Source organism: Macaca nemestrina, chromosome X (genome assembly GCF_043159975.1).
Source record: "Macaca nemestrina isolate mMacNem1 chromosome X, mMacNem.hap1, whole genome shotgun sequence".
NCBI lineage: Eukaryota > Metazoa > Chordata > Mammalia > Primates > Cercopithecidae > Macaca > Macaca nemestrina.
The window spans coordinates 149,183,584-149,202,410 of NC_092145.1; the positions used below are offsets into that span (position 1 = coordinate 149,183,584).

General features: G+C 41.9%; 1 protein-coding gene across 2 annotated transcripts in view; it reads left to right on the forward strand.

Annotated features, from left to right (window-relative positions):
- The first annotated feature begins 306 nt into the window (after nt 1-306).
- LOC105478119 (Rho GTPase activating protein 6) overlaps nt 307-18,827 on the forward strand; it is a 542,515-nt gene continuing 523,994 nt past the window's right edge. For both annotated transcript variants that reach the window (XR_011618239.1, XM_011735126.3), the window contains exon 1: nt 307-1,410. Coding sequence is in view for 1 of the 2 variants with exons in the window: in XM_011735126.3 (XP_011733428.1) it covers nt 823-1,410 (588 nt within the window). In the remaining variant the exon portion in view is untranslated. The remainder of the gene's footprint in view (nt 1,411-18,827) is intronic.

An 18,827-nucleotide genomic window follows, 5' to 3' on the forward strand; every position in this document is an offset into this window, starting at 1 on the left:
GGCCTTTGGGCTCTCTCCTGAGCTCCCTCCTCCACGGAGAGCGCTGAGCGCAGCCGGGAATTATCTCCCACCGTGGGCACGAAGCCTTTGGAGGTCCCGGGCGCAGCACGCTCGGTGTCCCCACACCGCAGCAAGACAGAGACCCCGCGAGAACCTTGAGCTTTGAAACCACCCTTGAGCCTCTCCAGTCGGAAGAGTGGGAGCAGCTGCCCAGCTGAGGCCAGGCGCGCAACCTCGGGCGCCGGAGCAGGAGAGAGTGCAGGAGGCGCAGCACAGGCGCCCGACTCAGGAGCAGGAGGAAGTTCTAGCGGCGCCGGGAGCGCGGTGGACGCGCCCTGGGCTCACGCCTAGGCGGCCTCCTCCCTGGCCCTCAGGACTGTCCTCGGGCCGCAAGGAGGAGCTTGCTGGAGTTTTAGAAGCCATCCAGAGCCAGCGAGCAGGAGCGCTGCGTCTCCTGCCTCAGCTGGGAAGGGGGAGTGGCGCTGGCAGGCTGGAACTGGGAACCCAGCGAGCGCCTGACCTTCCTCCTCCTCTTCCTGACCCTCTTCGCGTCTTAGGCTCCGGAGGAAGGTTCTAGCGGCTGCAGGAGGTCCCCAGACCCATTTTCCTAGAAGGCTGGTGATGGATCTGCTGCTCCTGCCGCCGACGGGGCACTTGGAGCGCACCGGCGGCGCGTGAGCTGGGCTTTGCTCTCCACCGTCCTGGGCAAACCCGGGCCAGCCCCGCCTGGCACCTTTGCCCGAGTCCCTTTCCGTCCCGACCCAAAGCCACCAGCGTCCAGGGAGGGAAGAGGAGGTGGTCCTCAGGTGCAGCCCCGCCGAGATGTCGGCGCAGAGCCTGCTCCACAGCGTCTTCTCTTGTTCCTCGCCCGCTTCAAGTAGTGCGGCCTCGGCCAAGGGCTTCTCCAAGAGGAAACTGCGCCAGACCCGCAGCCTGGACCCGGCCTTGATCGGCGGCTGCGGGAGTGGCGAGGCGGGCGCGGAGGGCAGTGCGCGGGGAGCCACGGCGGGCCGCCTCTACACCCCATCACTCCCATCCGAGGGTCTCGGCTCTCGCTTGGCGTCCTCTCCCCGGGGTCCGCCCCCTAGGGCCACCCGGCTACCGCCTCCTGGACCGCTTTGCTCATCCTTCTCCACACCCAGCACCCCTCAGGAGAAGTCACCATCCGGCAGCTTTCACTTTGACTATGAGGTTCCCCTGGGTCGCGGCGGCCTCAAGAAGAGCATGGCCTGGGACCTGCCTTCTGTCCTGGTCGGGCCAACCAGTAGCCGAAGCGCTTCGAGTATCCTCTGTTCCTCCGGGGGAGGCCCCAATGGCATCTTCACTTCTCCTAGGAGGTGGCTCCAGCAGAGGAAGTTCCAGTCCCCACCCGACAGTCACGGGCACCCCTACGTCGTGTGGAAATCTGAGGTAGGGACCAGCGCTGCGTGTCCCACGGCCCAAGGCGGAGTCCCCCCCAGGCAGTTCCAGGGGACCGCCTTTAATTCCATTACATTTACAGAGCGAGGCACTCACTAAAGGGTTTCCGTGGTGTGGGTTTTCCTCTTCTGCTTGCTAAATGGTGCCTGGAAATGGGACGTCCATAGTGGCCACCCGCGTGTGTGTCTTGCAGGACTTGTTGGCTCTACTTTGGAGCAGTCATGGGAGCTGGAGAAAGAGATGGTGTTTTGGTTTTCTGTTTGTGCTGCAGGCAATTTCAAAGGGTCACCTTATCCCTTCACCCAATGTTAATATTTTTCCCAACTCAAATGATCTGTTGCTAAGCTGTTTGTAACGATTGGATGAAATATATTTTGAAATATGTCTGCCATCTTGTTCTATAGATAATTCAGAAACATTATTTTGGAAGGCGTCATTGACTGTATGAGTGTGTGTGTGTTTACGTGGCAAGGGGGAAAAGCATTATCTAGCTTTCACCTTTTCTTTCCCTAAAGGGGCAATTTCAGAAATCTATGGTACTGAGTATTAGTTTAACCTAGGAGAAGAAGAAAATCTCTGTGTAGGGGTGTGAGAGATCATGGAAATATGCTGATGCCTAAATTCCATTTAGAACAATTAGTAGTTTAGTGAAGAATCAACAATACATAGGGGACTCAGAGGGAGCTATCTGATACCCTTAAAATGTTTGCTGTCCAGTTAAGAAGAATAGTGAGTTGACCTATTGGGAAACTGTCACTGATGGGCACTTGGAAAATAACACACTTTCAAAGAATACATAGTAATTGTTTTAAAAATGAACAGCCCCTATCCCCTTCAGTCCACAAACTCTATAGGATTGCCTTGGATCTATTTCCATAAGGGAAGGGAGATTCCATCAGTTATAATTTAATATTTTAAAGTACAGTTAGCATTACAGAAATGAAATGAAATACCATGTAATTGCTGGAGATGTAGGCTAAATACACAACCAAGAAAAACTGTTTGAAAATAGCATCTGAGATCATACTCAGCTGTGTTAATGTGAGATAAGTGTTAGACTTTGGCTTTAATAGACTGACTTAGAAAAATAAGCATCATTTATCAGAATTATTATCATCACGTATTATTAATGTTGTGTCAAAGTAACTGAGGCTGTTAGGTGTTGGGGGTATAAATTTCAAAAAACAAATATTGCTAAGTCTTCTGCCCATTTTCTTGAGAAAGATAGGCAGTAGAAAGGAAAGTCGAGGCAGAGGGCAAGATGTTACCTCCAAACTAGGGAACTCAAGATTAGAAAGCATCAAAATTTGAAATGTTGAATTTCTCTTGGTCTTTAAGAGGGGCTGGATTCTCATTGTATTTCAGGAGCACACATTATCAGATTAATCTGTACGAGTTGAGAGAAAGAAAAACAAAAGCAAGCCAGCATTTTTGGATTAGCTAGCCACTAACATTCGTGCTTAAAACTAATTGCATCATTAAGAACGTTTCTGCTTTTCTTAGCAACCATATACATACTTGGAATATAGTATACAGATGCTGCTCATTACTGTTATAACCAAAAGGCATTTGGCTGTAGATGATTTCGCTTGTTGCAAATTATCTTCTTATGTATTAGCATCTCATAATCAATGGACAAGGATCTGAACTGCAGCGATACTGGGTGGCTTCTATTCCACACAGTGGGCAGTCTGCACAAAACTCATCTACCATGATTTTCACCTTTTCGTGGTGATTAAAACTAAGGATGTAGCCATGTAGCAAAAGGCCAACATTTTCTCATAGAATATATATGTGTGTATGTGTGTGTGTGTGTGTGTTTCGGAAATTCCTTTATGCTTGAGGCGGACATGGAGTGATTAGATAGAACTCTAGCATGTAGATCCAACCCTGGTTTTGTTTAATAAAGGCCAAGATGTCCTAACATAACCCCTGGATCTCTAATTTAATGGATTACCTTTCAAAGGTTTAACGCCCTGGAACCCTCTCAAAAAACAAGAAAATACATCCTATTGGGCACTGCCTGTCCTTTTCACTTGCAGGCAGGCTGGGTCTTTGGTTCTTAAAGGAGAATCTTTACTAATGACATCAAAACGTCAGCCAATGAGCATCTTGCAAGGCTGCTTAGAGGCCCTGGAATAACTGGTTCATATAGATTTGGTTCTTGAATTTTTCTGGTTGCTCTGGCTCAGGGTTTCTCAGCCTTGGCACTATTGACATTTGAAGCTGAATGATTCTTTGCTACAGAGCTGTCCTGGGTATTGCAGGGTATTTAGCAGCATCCCTGTCCTCTTCCCACTAGATATGAGTAGCGTTCCTCCAGACCAGTGTGACAACAATGTTTCTAGACACTGCTGAATATCCTCTAGGGATCAAAATCACCCTAGTTGAGAACTGCTGCATTAGTGAGGTTGAACATAGTACCCCATGCTGGCCATCAAGAGCGTGCCCACAGAAGTGTTTACAGCTGGCCTAAAGTTTGCTTGGGGCCTTTGTTTGATTCCAAAACCACGAGGATCCCTCTGGAGTCATGTACCCCTTACAGTTTGTTCAAATTTTCTATTTCTCTTCCATTGAATCCATATGAAATCCTAAGAATTCACCTTCAGGTTTAGCCATTGATGGATCTCATCCATTTCCACTTTGTTCTTTCAAGATATTGTCTGCTTTTAACCTAAATTGTCCATACAACAGCCCCTGCTCCCAAGACTCTCACAAATGCCTGCAGCTTTGTTACTTGTGCTCATTCAAAGCTTACAAATGACCATTTTATGGCCTAAACCTGGGAAGTGTTAGGCAAAGTCAGCTACGATCTCGTTAGTATTTCCTCACTATGTGTTTCAGGATTGCTTTAACAAAATCCGATTCCTGGACATGCTGGGTAGATCATCTATTGAATAGAAACATGGAAGAGACAAAGGGTAAATGGTACGTGGTAACACAGTTGGAACATGTTTCTCAACTTGTGTTTTTAGCAGCCAAGCTCTGCCCCGACTCTGATCACAGGAAAAGCAATAAACTCTCATTTCAATCCTGAGCTTCTCCTAATTCTTGCAGATCAGAGCTGGGATTATGTCCATAGTTTGCCAACTTTTGCCAACTTTTGCAACCCATAATTAAAATGATTTCTATATGTCACTGGCATCCATACTTTTCCTCACTCATGGCGCAAGCATTTCTTGAGCATAAGCATTTCTGTAGGTACTAGGAATGCAGAGAGGCTAAAGAGCTCACAGTCTAATGAGGGGATAGGTGAGTTAACTGATAGGTACAGTACAAGAGATCAGTACAATGAGGGAACAGAGAGGGGAGGGTGTGCTTTGGGGGGCCGTGGAAGACTTCACTCTGCAGAGAACATTTAAACTTGATCTTCAAAGATGACTGCCATTTCTAAGGAGAAGAAGGAAAGTGATGCCTTGATGAGGCAGAAAAGAGTGGACAGGCAAAGGCACAGAGGTGTTGGTGATGCTACAGCTCCCAACAAAGAAGACTTAGAGGGCCCTAAGTGCAATAATTTGTTTGGAGGAGCAGGTTAGGGCACCTGCAGTTTGATATATGTAGCAACCACATGGCTTTTCATGTAATAAAAGCCTGACCTAACAAAGTCAGAAATCAGTCCTGTTGAAATACTTTTTTGAGATAGTCTTGACCTGTCGCCCAGGCTAGAGTTCAGTGGCACAATCTCGGCTCAATGCAACCTCCCATGTTCAAGCGATTCTCCTGCCTCAGCCTCCCCAGGAGCTGGGACTACAGGCATGTACCAGTAGAGAATTGGTTTCACCATGTTGGCCAGGCTGGTCTTGAACTCCTGGCCTCCATCCATCTGCCCGCCTCACCCTCCCAAAGTGCTAGGATTATAGGCATGAGCCACCATACCCAGCCTCTATTGGGAGGGTAATTATGGGTATGGATAAAAATGAGAGACTGGTCAAAGCATATTACTCTCCAAGGAGCCCCTGGGCATCACAACTGCAGAGAGTGAAGGCATATCGAGTGTTGCCCAAGTGAAGTTTGGTGTGCCTGGAGCAGAGGATGTATCTTGCTGTGTGCAGGATAATAGTGTTCAACAGGTAGGATAGTGGTAATTACGAAGCGTCTCACTGTGCTCATCTCAGGAGTTTGAACTCTATATTGTGTAGAGCAGTGATTCTTAACCTGGAGGTGACTTTGTCCCCAGGGGACATTTGGCAATGTCTGAAGACATTTTAGGATGTCACAGCTGGAAGTGGTGGTGTATTAATTGCCTATCACTGCTGTGATGACCACAAACTTAGTGGCTTAAAGCAACACAGGTTTGTTGTCTTACAGTTCTGGACCTCAGAAATCCCAACAGGTTTCACTCGGCTAACTTCAAGGTGTTGGCCTGACTGTATTCCTTCTGAAGGCTCTAGGATCTGTTGTGGTTTCTTTTCCAGTGGCCCCCTTCCTTCATTTTCAAAGCTAGCCAAGTCACATCTCATCGACTCTTCTTGTGTGGTCATTTCTCGCTCACTGTTTTCAGGACTCTTGTGATTACATTGGGCTCACCTGGATAATCCAGGCTACTCTCATTATTTTAAGGTCAGCTGATTAGTGACCTTTATTCCACCTGAAACCTTAATTCCCCTTTGCTATGATGTATTCACATGTTTTGGGGATTGGGGCGTGGGCATTTTGGTGGTATATTATTCTGCCTTCCACAGGGGAGTTCCTACTGGCATCTAGTAGGAGGCCAGGGGTGCTTTTAAATACCCTACAGTGCACAGCCCCACAAGGAATAATCATCTGGCAGTCAATGTTAGGAGTGTCTAGACTGAGAAACCCTGCTGTAGAGAGTGGGAGAAATTGGTGATTTTTAAGCATGAGGGCGTAACATGATCAGATGTGTTTTAGAGGTAAACTGGTGTCTGGGGGAGCATGGGTTAGAAGCATGAAACAAGTGGAGGACAGATCCTCAGAGGAGGTGGGCATGGGGAAGTCATGCCAAGCATCCTATAAACAATTGGGAGCTGGCATATAAACGTAATACTTTTATATTTCCCACTTCTCCATTTTAGCAAATTTTTTCTTGCACTGTTGAACTCCTTGAAAGCAGAACTCTTACTTACCTTTGAATTCTTAAAATCTGGCCCCTGTACTCTGGGGGTTTTAGAGAGATCATCATAAAGACCAGTGGTTCTCAACCAGGAGAAAGTTTGCACCACAGTGTAAATTTGGCAATGCCTGGCAGCATTTTTTATTGCCAGAACTGGGGCAGCAGTGTGCTACTGGCATCTAGTGGGTATAGGCCAAGGGTACTGGTAAACATCCCACAACACACACAACAGCCCCCACACACAAATACTTATCATGCATAAAATGTCAATAGTGCTGAGGTTGAGACGCTCTGTATACAAGAAACTGAATTCTAGGTTTTGCTTTTCAGTACCATTTTCTCTCATGCTTGTGGCTTTACTCTGTCATTTTCTTCTTCTTACCTAGTATATGTCAACCAAGGCTTTGAAATTCAAGACAAATGACTTTCAATAGGTATTGAGCATATGAAAAAAATATGGGATGTCTAAATATATCTACAGGGAAGAAGTGAATGGTAAATATATAATGATGGAAACTGGAATTAAATTTTAAAATGCAGCAGAGAGAAATATTGTATTTAAAAGTAGAGGCTCACTCATGTCACCAAAGAGAAAGTAATTAGAATAAGACAGCTTCAAAAAGAAATTGACAAAAAGTGTTTTACAAGGATTTGTGTCTGAAATCAGTATAATACCTTAAGGTTTTTTAAGTTAGGAAAAAGAGTTATTCAACTTTTATACATACACACTCTCAGGCTATCTCTCTGCTACAATTCCTTCTGAAGGCAATTTTTAATTTTAATGGAGAATACTGTGAAGATAGCTTCTCAGATGACTTAGAATTGAGTTTTCACCAACATTTTGAGATTTGAGGGTTGGAAAGAGCAAAGTTTAGACTCAGAAAGAACCTTGGGTAGCATCTAGCTCCAAACTGCTTACTTTACAGTTGAAGAGAGGGACTGTAAAGCTTAAGCCACTCAAACTCAGGCAAAGAGCCAAGGGTAGAACCACCCTGAAATCCTTCTTGACTCTCTATATAAACTGCCAAGCTTCTGGAAAAAGTAAGCGACCCCGACTACTTTTATTCTCTGAGCACCTTAAACATTGGCAATCACTTTTTATCCAGATTACTTACTGAAACCATTATCTCAAAGTTCTCTAAGTTCCAAGAATCTTCTTAGACCCCTTTGGCTAGACTTCTGAGCAAAACTGAGAGCACCATCTCCTCTCCCTGCTCCTCCTATCCCCATCACACACAGAGAATCTTAGTTTCCTCCTTACCTTTCTTCCTACTCCTCTGTCTCTGGGATTGTCTTTGATCAACCCTACAGTTCTGTGTTTTTCCTTCAGGTCATTGTCCCTTGATTGTCTCATTCACTTTTGTGACCTCAACCATCATCCCTCTGGGGGAGACTCCTCACTCGGTGCCTAGCTGGAATCTTGTAGTTGAGCTCCCAATATATATTTTCTGATTTCTTCCTAGATATCTGCTCATGGATGTCCAATGGACTCAAATTCTACATGTCTGAAACAGAACAAGTCAGCTCCCATTTCCTCTGAACATGTTTCATTTTATGTATTCCTTATTTTGGTTGGTATCGCTGTTCTTCCGCTTGCCTAGGTTTACCAGGTCAGAATGCCTTTACTCCTCTCCCTTTTTTTGTTTCCTCCTTTACTTCCATAAGTTTTCAAATCCTGTAGTGTGTGCTTCCCATTTGCTCCATTCTAGAAGGGATTTGAAGTGGAATGTGTCTGAGTTCTTACATCTCTCTCCAGCTGTTCATTCACAATGTTACTGCCTAGCTTGGGTCCTCATTTGCTGTGACCCTCTTCTTGGTCACCCTGCCTTCAGTTTCTCCCTGTTGGCATATTGGCCTTATCCTCAAAAGACACAATTGTAATCATGTCAACCCCTGATTGAAAACCTTTGATGGGTCTCAGAGTGTACAGAATAAAATCCAAACTACTTAGCTAGTCATTTCAATGCCTTTTACAACATCATCTCAGCCTGCCTTCTCCCAGGAACTCTAGTCCAGCAAAGCCAAGCTGGTCACTCACACAGATAGTCATCAAATATTTATAGCATGCCAGCTATGCAATGGACACTAGGAATGTATGTGGAGCAAATAGGTATGACTCTGCAAGGTGCTCCCAGTTTATGAAAGCAATAACTTCAAATCACTCTCTACAGTTTTTCAGAGTGTTACGGCATTTTGATGAGAGGACTGTGGTAGACAGAACAATGTCCCCCAAAGATGTTCATGTCCTAATCTCTAGAACCTGTGAATATGCCACTTTACATGGCAAAAGAGGATTTTGCAGATTCGAGATTATCATGGATTGTCTGGGTGGGGCCAGTGTAATCACAAGGATCCTTATAAGAGGGAGGAAGGTCAGAGTCAGATAAGGAGATGTGAGGATGAAAGTAGGCAGAGAGAGAGAAAGAGGGAGAGAGGAAGAGAGGGAGGGGTAGGGTGATGAGAGAGATTTTGAAGATGCTACACTTCTGGCTTTGAAGATGGAGGAAGCAGCCACAGCCCTTGGCTGTAGCAGCCCCCAGAAGCTGGAAAATGCAAAGAAATGCATTCTTAGAACCTTCAGGAAGAAAATAGCTCTACTGACATCTGGATCCTAGCTCAGTGAGACTTCTGACCTTGAGGACTGTAAGAGAATATGTCTGTTGTTTTATGCTACAAAATTTGTGGTAATTTCGAGCAGTGATAGGAAACTGATACAAGGACTAAACAGGTCTGGGATGTCTCAACTGAAATCACTGGATGAGGAGGCATTTGCCAAACGAAAAGAAAGGGCACAGTGCTCCTGCGAGAAGGAATGGCCTGTACTGAAAAGGGAATGTAGCATGCTTCAAGAATTTAGAGAAATCCAACTAGAATGGATTATGGGAGGGGGAAGATGGTGAAGAATAAGTCTCGCTGGACTTTGGCCTTAATGATATAGATTTTACCATTTAATGTAAAGATTCCCCACATAGATTTTGTTTCCTTCCTTCTCACTTTACTTTTGATAACTTGGTCCCATATCTACCTGAGAAGGCTCCATTTGTACTTTATGGCTCAGTCAGGTGCCTCCAAATAAATGAGCTTGACTCTAGTACATGTCATGACGTTCCAGATTTGCAGAAACAGAAGCTCATGTTTTCATAGTGAGATTCACATTCTTCCAATATGGTGCTTGAATAAGAGAAAGTGTGTTTCATATCAAAATCTAGTCAACGACTGAGTGAGTCTGCATGCAGATAGCAGTTCTCCCAGATTCCCAGAGGTATGCCTTTGGGGCGTGACATCTTGTTCTAAAATTTACTGCATCCTCTCTGAGCTATTACTTAGATAAAGAGAGTGAGACTGTGATTGCAACTATGTTATGACATGGCAGAAAAACCCTTGGAATGTAATGTGAAAAAATGAAATTAGTTGTGTTATCTGGTAAAGAACGATATTTTCACTAGCTATTAGGGAAACGTGAATCAAAACCACAATGAGATATCATTTATACCCTCTAAGATGACCATAATAAAAGATAGATAATAACAAGTGTTGACAAGATGTGGAAAAATCGGAACTCTCATACACTGCTGGTGAGAATGTAACATGACGCAGCAGCTTTGGAAAACAGTTTGGCAATTCCTCAAAAAGTAAAACAGTTACTTCAGAGCTCAGCAATTCTACTTCTGGGTATATACCTAAGAGAAATGAAGATGTATGTCCACATCAAAACATGTATATGAATGTTATAGCAGCATTATTCATAATAGCCAAATGGTAGAAACAATTAAATATTCATCAATGGGTAGATAAATGGTTAAACAAAATGTGATTAATGAAAAATTACTCAACAATAAAAAGGAATGAAGTACTGATGAATGTTATGCCTTGGATGAATTTTGAAAACATTATGCTAAATGAAAGAAGCTAGTCACAAAGGTCCACATATTGTATAATTCTATTTATATGAAATGTCTAGAGTAGGCAAATCCATAGAGACAAAAAGATTACTCATTGTCAGAGGCTGGTAGGGAGGGATGTGGAGTGACACCTAATGGGTAAAGGCTTCTTAGGGTAATGAAAATGTTCTGGAATTAGATACAGGTGATGGTTGCACAATCTTGTGAATTATATGGTCTGTGAATTTTACCTAAAAAATGATATTTATAACTTTCAGAAAATATATTGTTGCCACATCTTTTTTCAATAAAACATAAATATAAATGTAGAAGAGCAGTTATATAGTCAGTGGAAGCTTCATGTATTCAACATGAAACGAGGGAGGTAGTAACGACTTTGGGAGATTCAATGGAGGAGTCAGCAGCCAGCCGTGGGATTTTCTGAGATTGGTTACTGTGGAAATTCTATGTCCTGATTATTACACTTTGAAAGCAAGCACAGAGAAGCTATTAAAAGATTGCTTTTTCATAAAAGGCAGAGATTTTAAAAACTACTTACAATCTTGAAAAATTGCCTGACCTTATCTCACCTGAATTATTAAAAAGCCAAAGATTTTCAGGAGCCATTAGAAGTAACAGCAATTCTAGAAACCACCTGTTGAATGATACGCTGATGGATCCAAGAGGAGAATGCTGAGCCTAAGATGCTGTCCACATCTTTGGAGAAATTGGAAGTGAATTGAATTATGTGGCTTGATGGACCAAGAAAATAACATGTTTTCATTTCTCTAGAAGTGGACAGCTCATGGAAACAGGTGAATTAATACCACCTATAGGAGCTGAGGTGTCAATAAGCATTGGATCAATTCTCAGCTTATATTACTGATAACTTCATCTCTCAGGGGTTTGAGAAACAATTGGGAAGCTGGTACTTTGAGGCCCAGATGTAGATGGAGTAGGGGAAAGAGAAGCCTTTGGCAACAATAGCCATGCTGCCTCAGCATTTAATATAACAAGGGCTTTGCTATAGCTAGTAATTTTGTCCAGGGAAATCCTTGACTGGGCCACCAGACTTTCTGAGCAAAGTATAATTCTGATCAAATTGGAACCTCCAGGTGATTTCTTGCTCACTTATTTCAGTCAAATAATTATTGATGGGTGATGATGATATGATGATGATAGACAAAATAATTTTGTATTTGTAGAATGCACACCAGTTTAGTGTTCTTTTTTTTTTTTTTTTTTTTTTTTTTTTTTTTTTTTTTTTTTTTTTTGAGACGGAGTCTCGCTCTGCCGCCCAGGCTGGAGTGCAGTGGCCGGATCTCAGCTCACTGCAAGCTCCACCTCCCGGGTTCCCGCCATTCTCCTGCCTCAGCCTCCCGAGTAGCTGGGACTACAGGCGCCCGCCACCGCGGCCGGCTAGTTTTTTTTTGTATTTTTTTAGTAGAGACGGGGTTTCACCGTGTTAGCCAGGATGGTCTCGATCTCCCGACCTCGTGATCCGCCCGTCTCGGCCTCCCAAAGTGCTGGGATTACAGGCTTGAGCCACCGCGCCCGGCCTAGTGTTCTTAGAACAACTCTGTGGGGTGATAGTATCAACCTTCATTTTATGGATGAGGACACTGAGACTCAGATTCAGAGGTAGGCAGATTTAGCTGCAGAGAAAATGAAGTGAATCGGTTCAGCTAGACTCTGAACCACACTGCCTAAGTTTAAATCCCAGCTCTGTTCTGTGACATTAAACAAATTATTAAGCCCCTTTTGTGCCTCGGTTTCTTCATCTATTAAATGGGGATGATGAAAGTGCCTACCTCAAAGAGTTTTCGTGAGGATTTCATGTCATAATTACCTGGAAAGTGCCCAGCACATAGGAAGTACTAAAAGATGCATAGGAGTGCAAGGCTAAATAACATTAGAGATGTGGTCACACAACTAGGAAGCAACAGAGGTAGGACTTAAGCTAAAGAATTAATTTAGTCGAAAATACTTATTGTGCACCTACTATGTGCCAGAAACTTTGGTCTTTCCACCATGGCAGCCAAAGAGGGCGTAAGTGATCAACAACTCAGTGAGTAAGCCCAGCTGCATCAGACAACAGCAGAAGGCAAGTGGAACTTTATTCTGCAAGCTGTTAAATAAGGTATAGTTTTCATGGTAGGCATTGGAGTGACAGCCCAGGCGTTTTGGCCTAGTGACTTGGAACACAGGAATGTGTCAGACTTGTATTGTGGATTTGGCGTAACCCAAGACATGCCAACAGGCCAAGGGGCTGCCTTCATTCAAGTACATGGTAACTTCATTGCATGTAGACACTATTTTAGTAGAATATTTAGAATGTTAGAAACGGTAAAGTTCCCAGTCGAGTCCTGTTCTTTAACTGCCAAATGGCAGTGTGCTTCTCATTTCAAGCCAGGTGTGTTTTTATTTCCGCGTACTACGGTAATTACCTGAGACCAAGTTGACTGCTTTTCAAGGCCCATCTCATCAACATATTTCCAGGGTAAAAAGGCAGCAGCACTAAGTTAAGACAATCCTATCTACAATCAGATTCTCTTTTTGCTCAAAATCTAAACGTAACCTCCATTAGCATTTCTAGACTGATTTTAGCATTCTATGAGCAAACAGAATATTAGGAAGAAAAAATCCTTGAAGGTCTTCTATTCCAAACATCCATGTCATGCTTAAATCCCATCCACGACACCCCTAGTCTATGCCTAGCTATCACCCACAAACAGAGACCTTCATGGTTCTGCTTTTAGATTATAATGGACATAGAAATTCTCCATGGAACTGTGTTCACAACCAGTCTCCCTGAAACTTTCATCATGTTACAGACAAATTCTGCCTCTCTGGTTTTACAGAAAATCACCGATACTGCATTATTATTGTTGCTCAGGAAGTACGGGTTGACTTTCTTTCTGAGAATCAACACAAAAGTTTGGGTCATATTTTCTTTCTGGCAGATAAGAATTGTGAATATATCCAACTACAACTGGAAAATATTTTAAACTAAAGTTAAACTATTGCCCCCAAAGACATTTTGCAAACCACTTATAGAAACTAGGTTTAGGCAGGGAATCCTTTCCCCATTGCTTGTTTTTGTTGGGTTGGTTGAAGGATTCCCTATTCAGTAAATAGTGCTGGGATAACTGGCTAGCCATATGCAGAAGATTGCAACTGGACCCTTTCCTTTCGCCATATACAAAAATTAACTCAAGATGGATTAAAGACTTAAATGTAAAACCAAAAACTATAAAAACTTTGGAGGACAACTGAGGCAATACCATTCAGGACATAGGCATGGGCAAATATTTCATGACAAATACAAAACCAATGGCAACAAAAGCAAAAATTGACAAATAGGATCTAATTAAGCTAATGAGCTTCTGTACAGCAAAAGAAACTATCAACAGAGTAAACAGCCTATAGAATAGGAGAAAATTTTTGCTTTCTATGCATCTGACAAAGGTCTAATATCCAGCATCTATAAGGAACCTAAACACATTTACAAGATAAAAAACCAATGCTGTTAAAAAGTGGGCAAAGGATATGAACAGACACTTTTCAAAAGAAGGCATAAATGCGGCCAACAATCCTATGAAACAAAGCTCAACATCACTGATGATTAGAGAAACGCAAATCAAAACCACAATGAGATACCATCTCATACTAGTCAGAATGGCTACTATTAAAAAAAAAAACAAAACAAAACCAGATGCTGGCGAGGTTGTGGAGAAAAAGGAATGCTTATACACTGCTGGTGGGAGTGAAAATTAGTTTAACCACTGTGGAAGACAGTGGGGTGATTCAAAAACCTAAAGACAGAACTACCACTCAACCCCAGCAATCCCATTACTGGGTATATACCCAAATGAATATGTCTTTCTATTATAAAGATACATGCACATGCCTGTTCATTGCAGCACCATTCACAATAGCAAAGACATGCAATCAACCTAAACGACTGTCAATGATAGACTGGATTAAGAAAATCTGGTACATATACACCATGGAATACTATGCAGCCGTAAAAGAGAATGAGATAATGTCCTTTGCAGGAACATGGATAGAGCTGGAGACCATTATCCTTAGCAAACTAACGCAGGAACAGAAAACCAAATACCACCATGTTCTCATAAGTGGGAGCTAAATGATGGGAACTCATGGACACAAAGAAGGGAACAACAAACACTGGGGCCTACCAGAGGTCAGCGGATGGGAGGTGGGAGGGGATCGGGAAAAATAACTAGTAATGAGTACTAGGATTAATACCTGGGTGATTATTAATCTGTATAGCTAAACCCCCATGATACAAGTTTACCTATGTAACAAACTTGTACATGTACCCCTAAACCTAAAATAAAAGTTAAGAAACCTAGCATTAGTACTCACGGTCTCTAGATTCCTGCTGCTGATGCAAAGAGTCAGGTTTCTTCATTTCATGATTTATAAGAGAGCTCAAAGACAAGTACAGCTTTTATATCATATCAGAGTGTTACTCTAGGTATTTCAGCAAGTCCTCAAGGAGGGGTGTTGAATCTGGCTTCTAATATTTTAATATATTGTCAATAAATTATATTGTCAATGCATCAAAATACTGAGAAAGTAAACATGAAAAGTGATATGAAGATTATCCACAGGCTTGAAGGTCACAAAGTGTGATATGAATCCCACACCAGCTCCAGACACTCCAAGGCATGAGCTCAGCAAATATATTGTTGTTCTGCTGCAATGGCAATATTTTAATCTTCTAATTTATGATTGAATTGTAAATATATTACTTTTTCTCATGTAGCTGAAAGTGTATGGTGAAAGATAGGTATAGTGTTATGGAAGTGATCAAATATTTAGGTTTTTGTTCAGGGTTCTTTGGCTGAAATTAGTTATTCAGAGTTACAAGTTTAAAAAATGTGAAATAGTTCATTTTCTTTGAGATATTCTGTTTTGGTACTCCCTGGGGAGAGCCAGATGCAGGAGAGTCAGTGGATCTTGATTGTCTAGTTTGCCTTTCCTCATCAAGAAATAGCCTTTTTTACAGAAAATGTTTAAAATCCTGCTGTGTGTTTTACTCTCCTTATGAGGTTATCATTTCTAATTTATATAAAGATATGGTAGATGTTGCTTATATAAACGTTCATTGACTGAATCTACCCAATCTAAAAATAATTTTTTAAAAAAAGTTCATTGAATAAGAAAGTTGAATGGTTGGGCCAGGTGCAGTGACTCACACCTATAATCCCCTCGAAAGCAGGCTGAGGCAGGAAGATCACTTGAGGCTAGAAGTTTGAGACCAGCCTGGGCAACATAGATAGACTCCATATCTATGAAGGAATTTAAAAAATTAACCAGGTTTGGTGATAGGTGCTTATAGTCCCAGCTACTTGGGAGGCTGAGGCAAGAGGATTGCTTAGGCCCCGGAGTTCAAGGTTGCAGTGAACCATGTCATGCCATTGCACTCCAGCCTGGGCAACAGAGTGAGACTCTGTCTTAGAAAAAAAAAAAAAGGTTGAATGGTCAAGAAGAAAATTAACAATATATTTGCAAAGATTCCTTCCAATTAATTAATTAAATGTTTCTATGCACTATTTTTACAATGCAGAAAGTTGATTTTTTCTTTTTAAAAAGACTTCTTACAGAGTTTTAGATCACAATCTGTTGGTATAATTTCTCTCTCTGTCTATATGTACATACATATAACTTTTAACTGCTTTATAATAAAAAATGAAAGGTTGGTTATTACCATATATAATTGGAGCAATGTGGATACATTATTTTTATGAAAATACAAGTTTTAAAAACTTTGTGAAGAAAAGATAAGAGTGGAAAAAGCTCTTAGTCTGAGTTTTCCCAAAGGCAGGACCGGGGTGAAAGCAGTTTATTTGGGAGGTAATCTCAGGAAGGAGTAGTGAAGAAAAGGGAATAATGAAATGGGGAAGGAGGGGAAGTAAAGTTGTATCATGGAAGTTTTAACTGGAAAAAGGGATGATTCAAGTTCCACCAGGACTGCTGGAAAGTGTGTAGACTGTCTCTCAAGATGATCTACCCATGTTTTAGTTCTCTATTGCTGCATAACAAACCACCCCCAAACTTAGTGGCATGATTCTGTGGATCAGAAATTAGATCACAGCTCAGCTGGGTAGTTCTTTGGCTCTGCATGGCATTGGCTGGGCTCGCTCACTTGGCTGCTTCCAGCTGGTGTCTGGGATGCCTGGAAAGTTCAAGGTATCTTCATTTACAAGTGTGGTGCCTCAGTGATCCTCCCTGTGGTCCTTGTCTCTCCAACTGACTAGTTTGGGCTTCTTCACTGCATGTTGGTCTCATGGTATTTGATCAGAGTGAGTCACAGGGCCAGCCCAGATTCTAGGGCAAGGGAAAAAGAGTCTACCCCTTGATGGAAGAAGTGACAAAGAATTTGTTGTCTTCTTTAATCTGCCACGAGCTAAAGGATGGGAAGCTGGAGAATGTCTCTGTTGGTTTCCGTCTTCTATTTTTTAAGATTGTTTCTGGGGTTTTAACTACCTCGTGCTTCTTACATATGATGAGGTGTGCACTAGAGATGAATCACTAGGAGCACACAACGTCAGTCCAAGCTTGCACAGAACTGCCCAGCACAGTTGTAGCAGAACTCAAAAACTTTAGCACAGGCTCCTGGGAAGTAGCATTTAGAATCAGTCACCCACAATCTTAGCTACTCAAAAACATAACTGAAGGACAATATGATCTTAAGCCTAGGATCAAATCTCAGTACCTCTGTTTATTAGGTGTGAATTTCAGTTTTCTCAATTGTTTAATTTAAGGGGAATATAACAGTATGTACTTTGTAGGAGATTGTGAAATGAATTGGCTGAGGGTACACATGCTATAAGAGGTCATGTAGAAGTGTTTATTGTTTATTACTTTAATTCGTTCTCAAATGTTGTCATAGGAAGGTGTACATCAATTTTACAGTCCTTCGGGGGGGAAGAGGAAAGGCAACAATACTACGGTAAATGTAAGCAGCAATTGTAAGATGCAATTTTAGGTTTTTTAAACTGTAGGGAAAATACGTAGTAGTTGAAGAATTATGATACAGTGTAGTTTATCCTCTACATTCATGGAAACTAAGAAACAAACTTTGGCAACAGGTTTATTACTGGGGTAATCTTGGTAATATTTTTAACTAATACTTTAAAAAAACTTATAATTGATACATAACAGTTGTGCATATTTATGGGGTACAGTGTGATATTTCAATGCATGTATACATTGTAGAATGATCAAATCAGGGTAATTACTGTGTCTACCACTGTAGACATTTATTATTTGTGGAGATAACGTTCTATACCTTCTAGCTATCTTAAAGTGTACACTTTAATGTTATTAGCTATAGTTACCTTACTGTACAATAGAACATCAGAACTTATTTTTCCTGTCTAACTGTAACTTTTGAAATACTTTTAACTGAAATATAGAACTTACTTGGATTTTTATCAGTTTTTCCACTAATGTCCTTTTCCTGCTCCAGGACCTGACTGATGCAGAATCTCACATTACATCAGGCTGGCAAGGGTTCTTATTCTCCTTTATTTATTTATTTTTTAAATCTGTCTTTATTTATTTTTCATGAGCTTGCTAGTTTTGAAAAGTATTGGTCAGGTATTTTGTAGAATGTCCCTCAATTTCAGTTTGTCTGATTTTGCATGATTAGAATGGGATACTGGGAAGAATACGCAAAACATCATTTGAACACCAAGTGTCACTGTTTATCTATATTAGTAAAATACAATGTTTCTATTATTGGTGATGCTTTTCACCCAATTAGCCCACATTCTCCTGTCCTGTCTGCCTGGTAGCATGGCCATATGCTTGTTGATAAGATGCAATACTGAAGGCTGTGCTGAGGGACTGAAGAAAGCCACCTTTTAACAAGTGACCTCATTAGCAACTAACTGACTTCATTGGCCCTTCAGCTGGATTCTCTTTTTCTGTAATTTGGATTTGCCTGCCCTTTTTTTTCCATTACATGGGAAGCTCTCTGGCAGGCTATTGCTTTGTCTGTCCTTATTGCCGCCCTGGGGCATCAATAGCATGTCTTTGGGTGCTGCATTTGTTAATGTGGGAGGCTGGGAGAAATCCAAGATGAAAATACTCCTTGTCATTCCCCTCTCAGAAGGGGGAGGAAGAGCTAAGCTTTGAGTACATATTCATTTACATCAGCAGCATTCTTCTGTGCTCATTGGTTGCTTACATCTCTCTTATTAACAGTGCTAGAATAAACACACAATTCTACCAAAATATTAGCAGTGTGTGCTGTTTTCCTTCACTTGCCAGGGTTGTTTTATAATAAATACCATTGGAAAAAAATACCACTGGCAAGCATCCTCAGCAATTACGTTAACGTCTCTAGAGAACAAAGTATGGTATTGGAAGGTGCTTTGCAAAGAGGAGCAGAATGTGTCTGGTTTATACTGCAT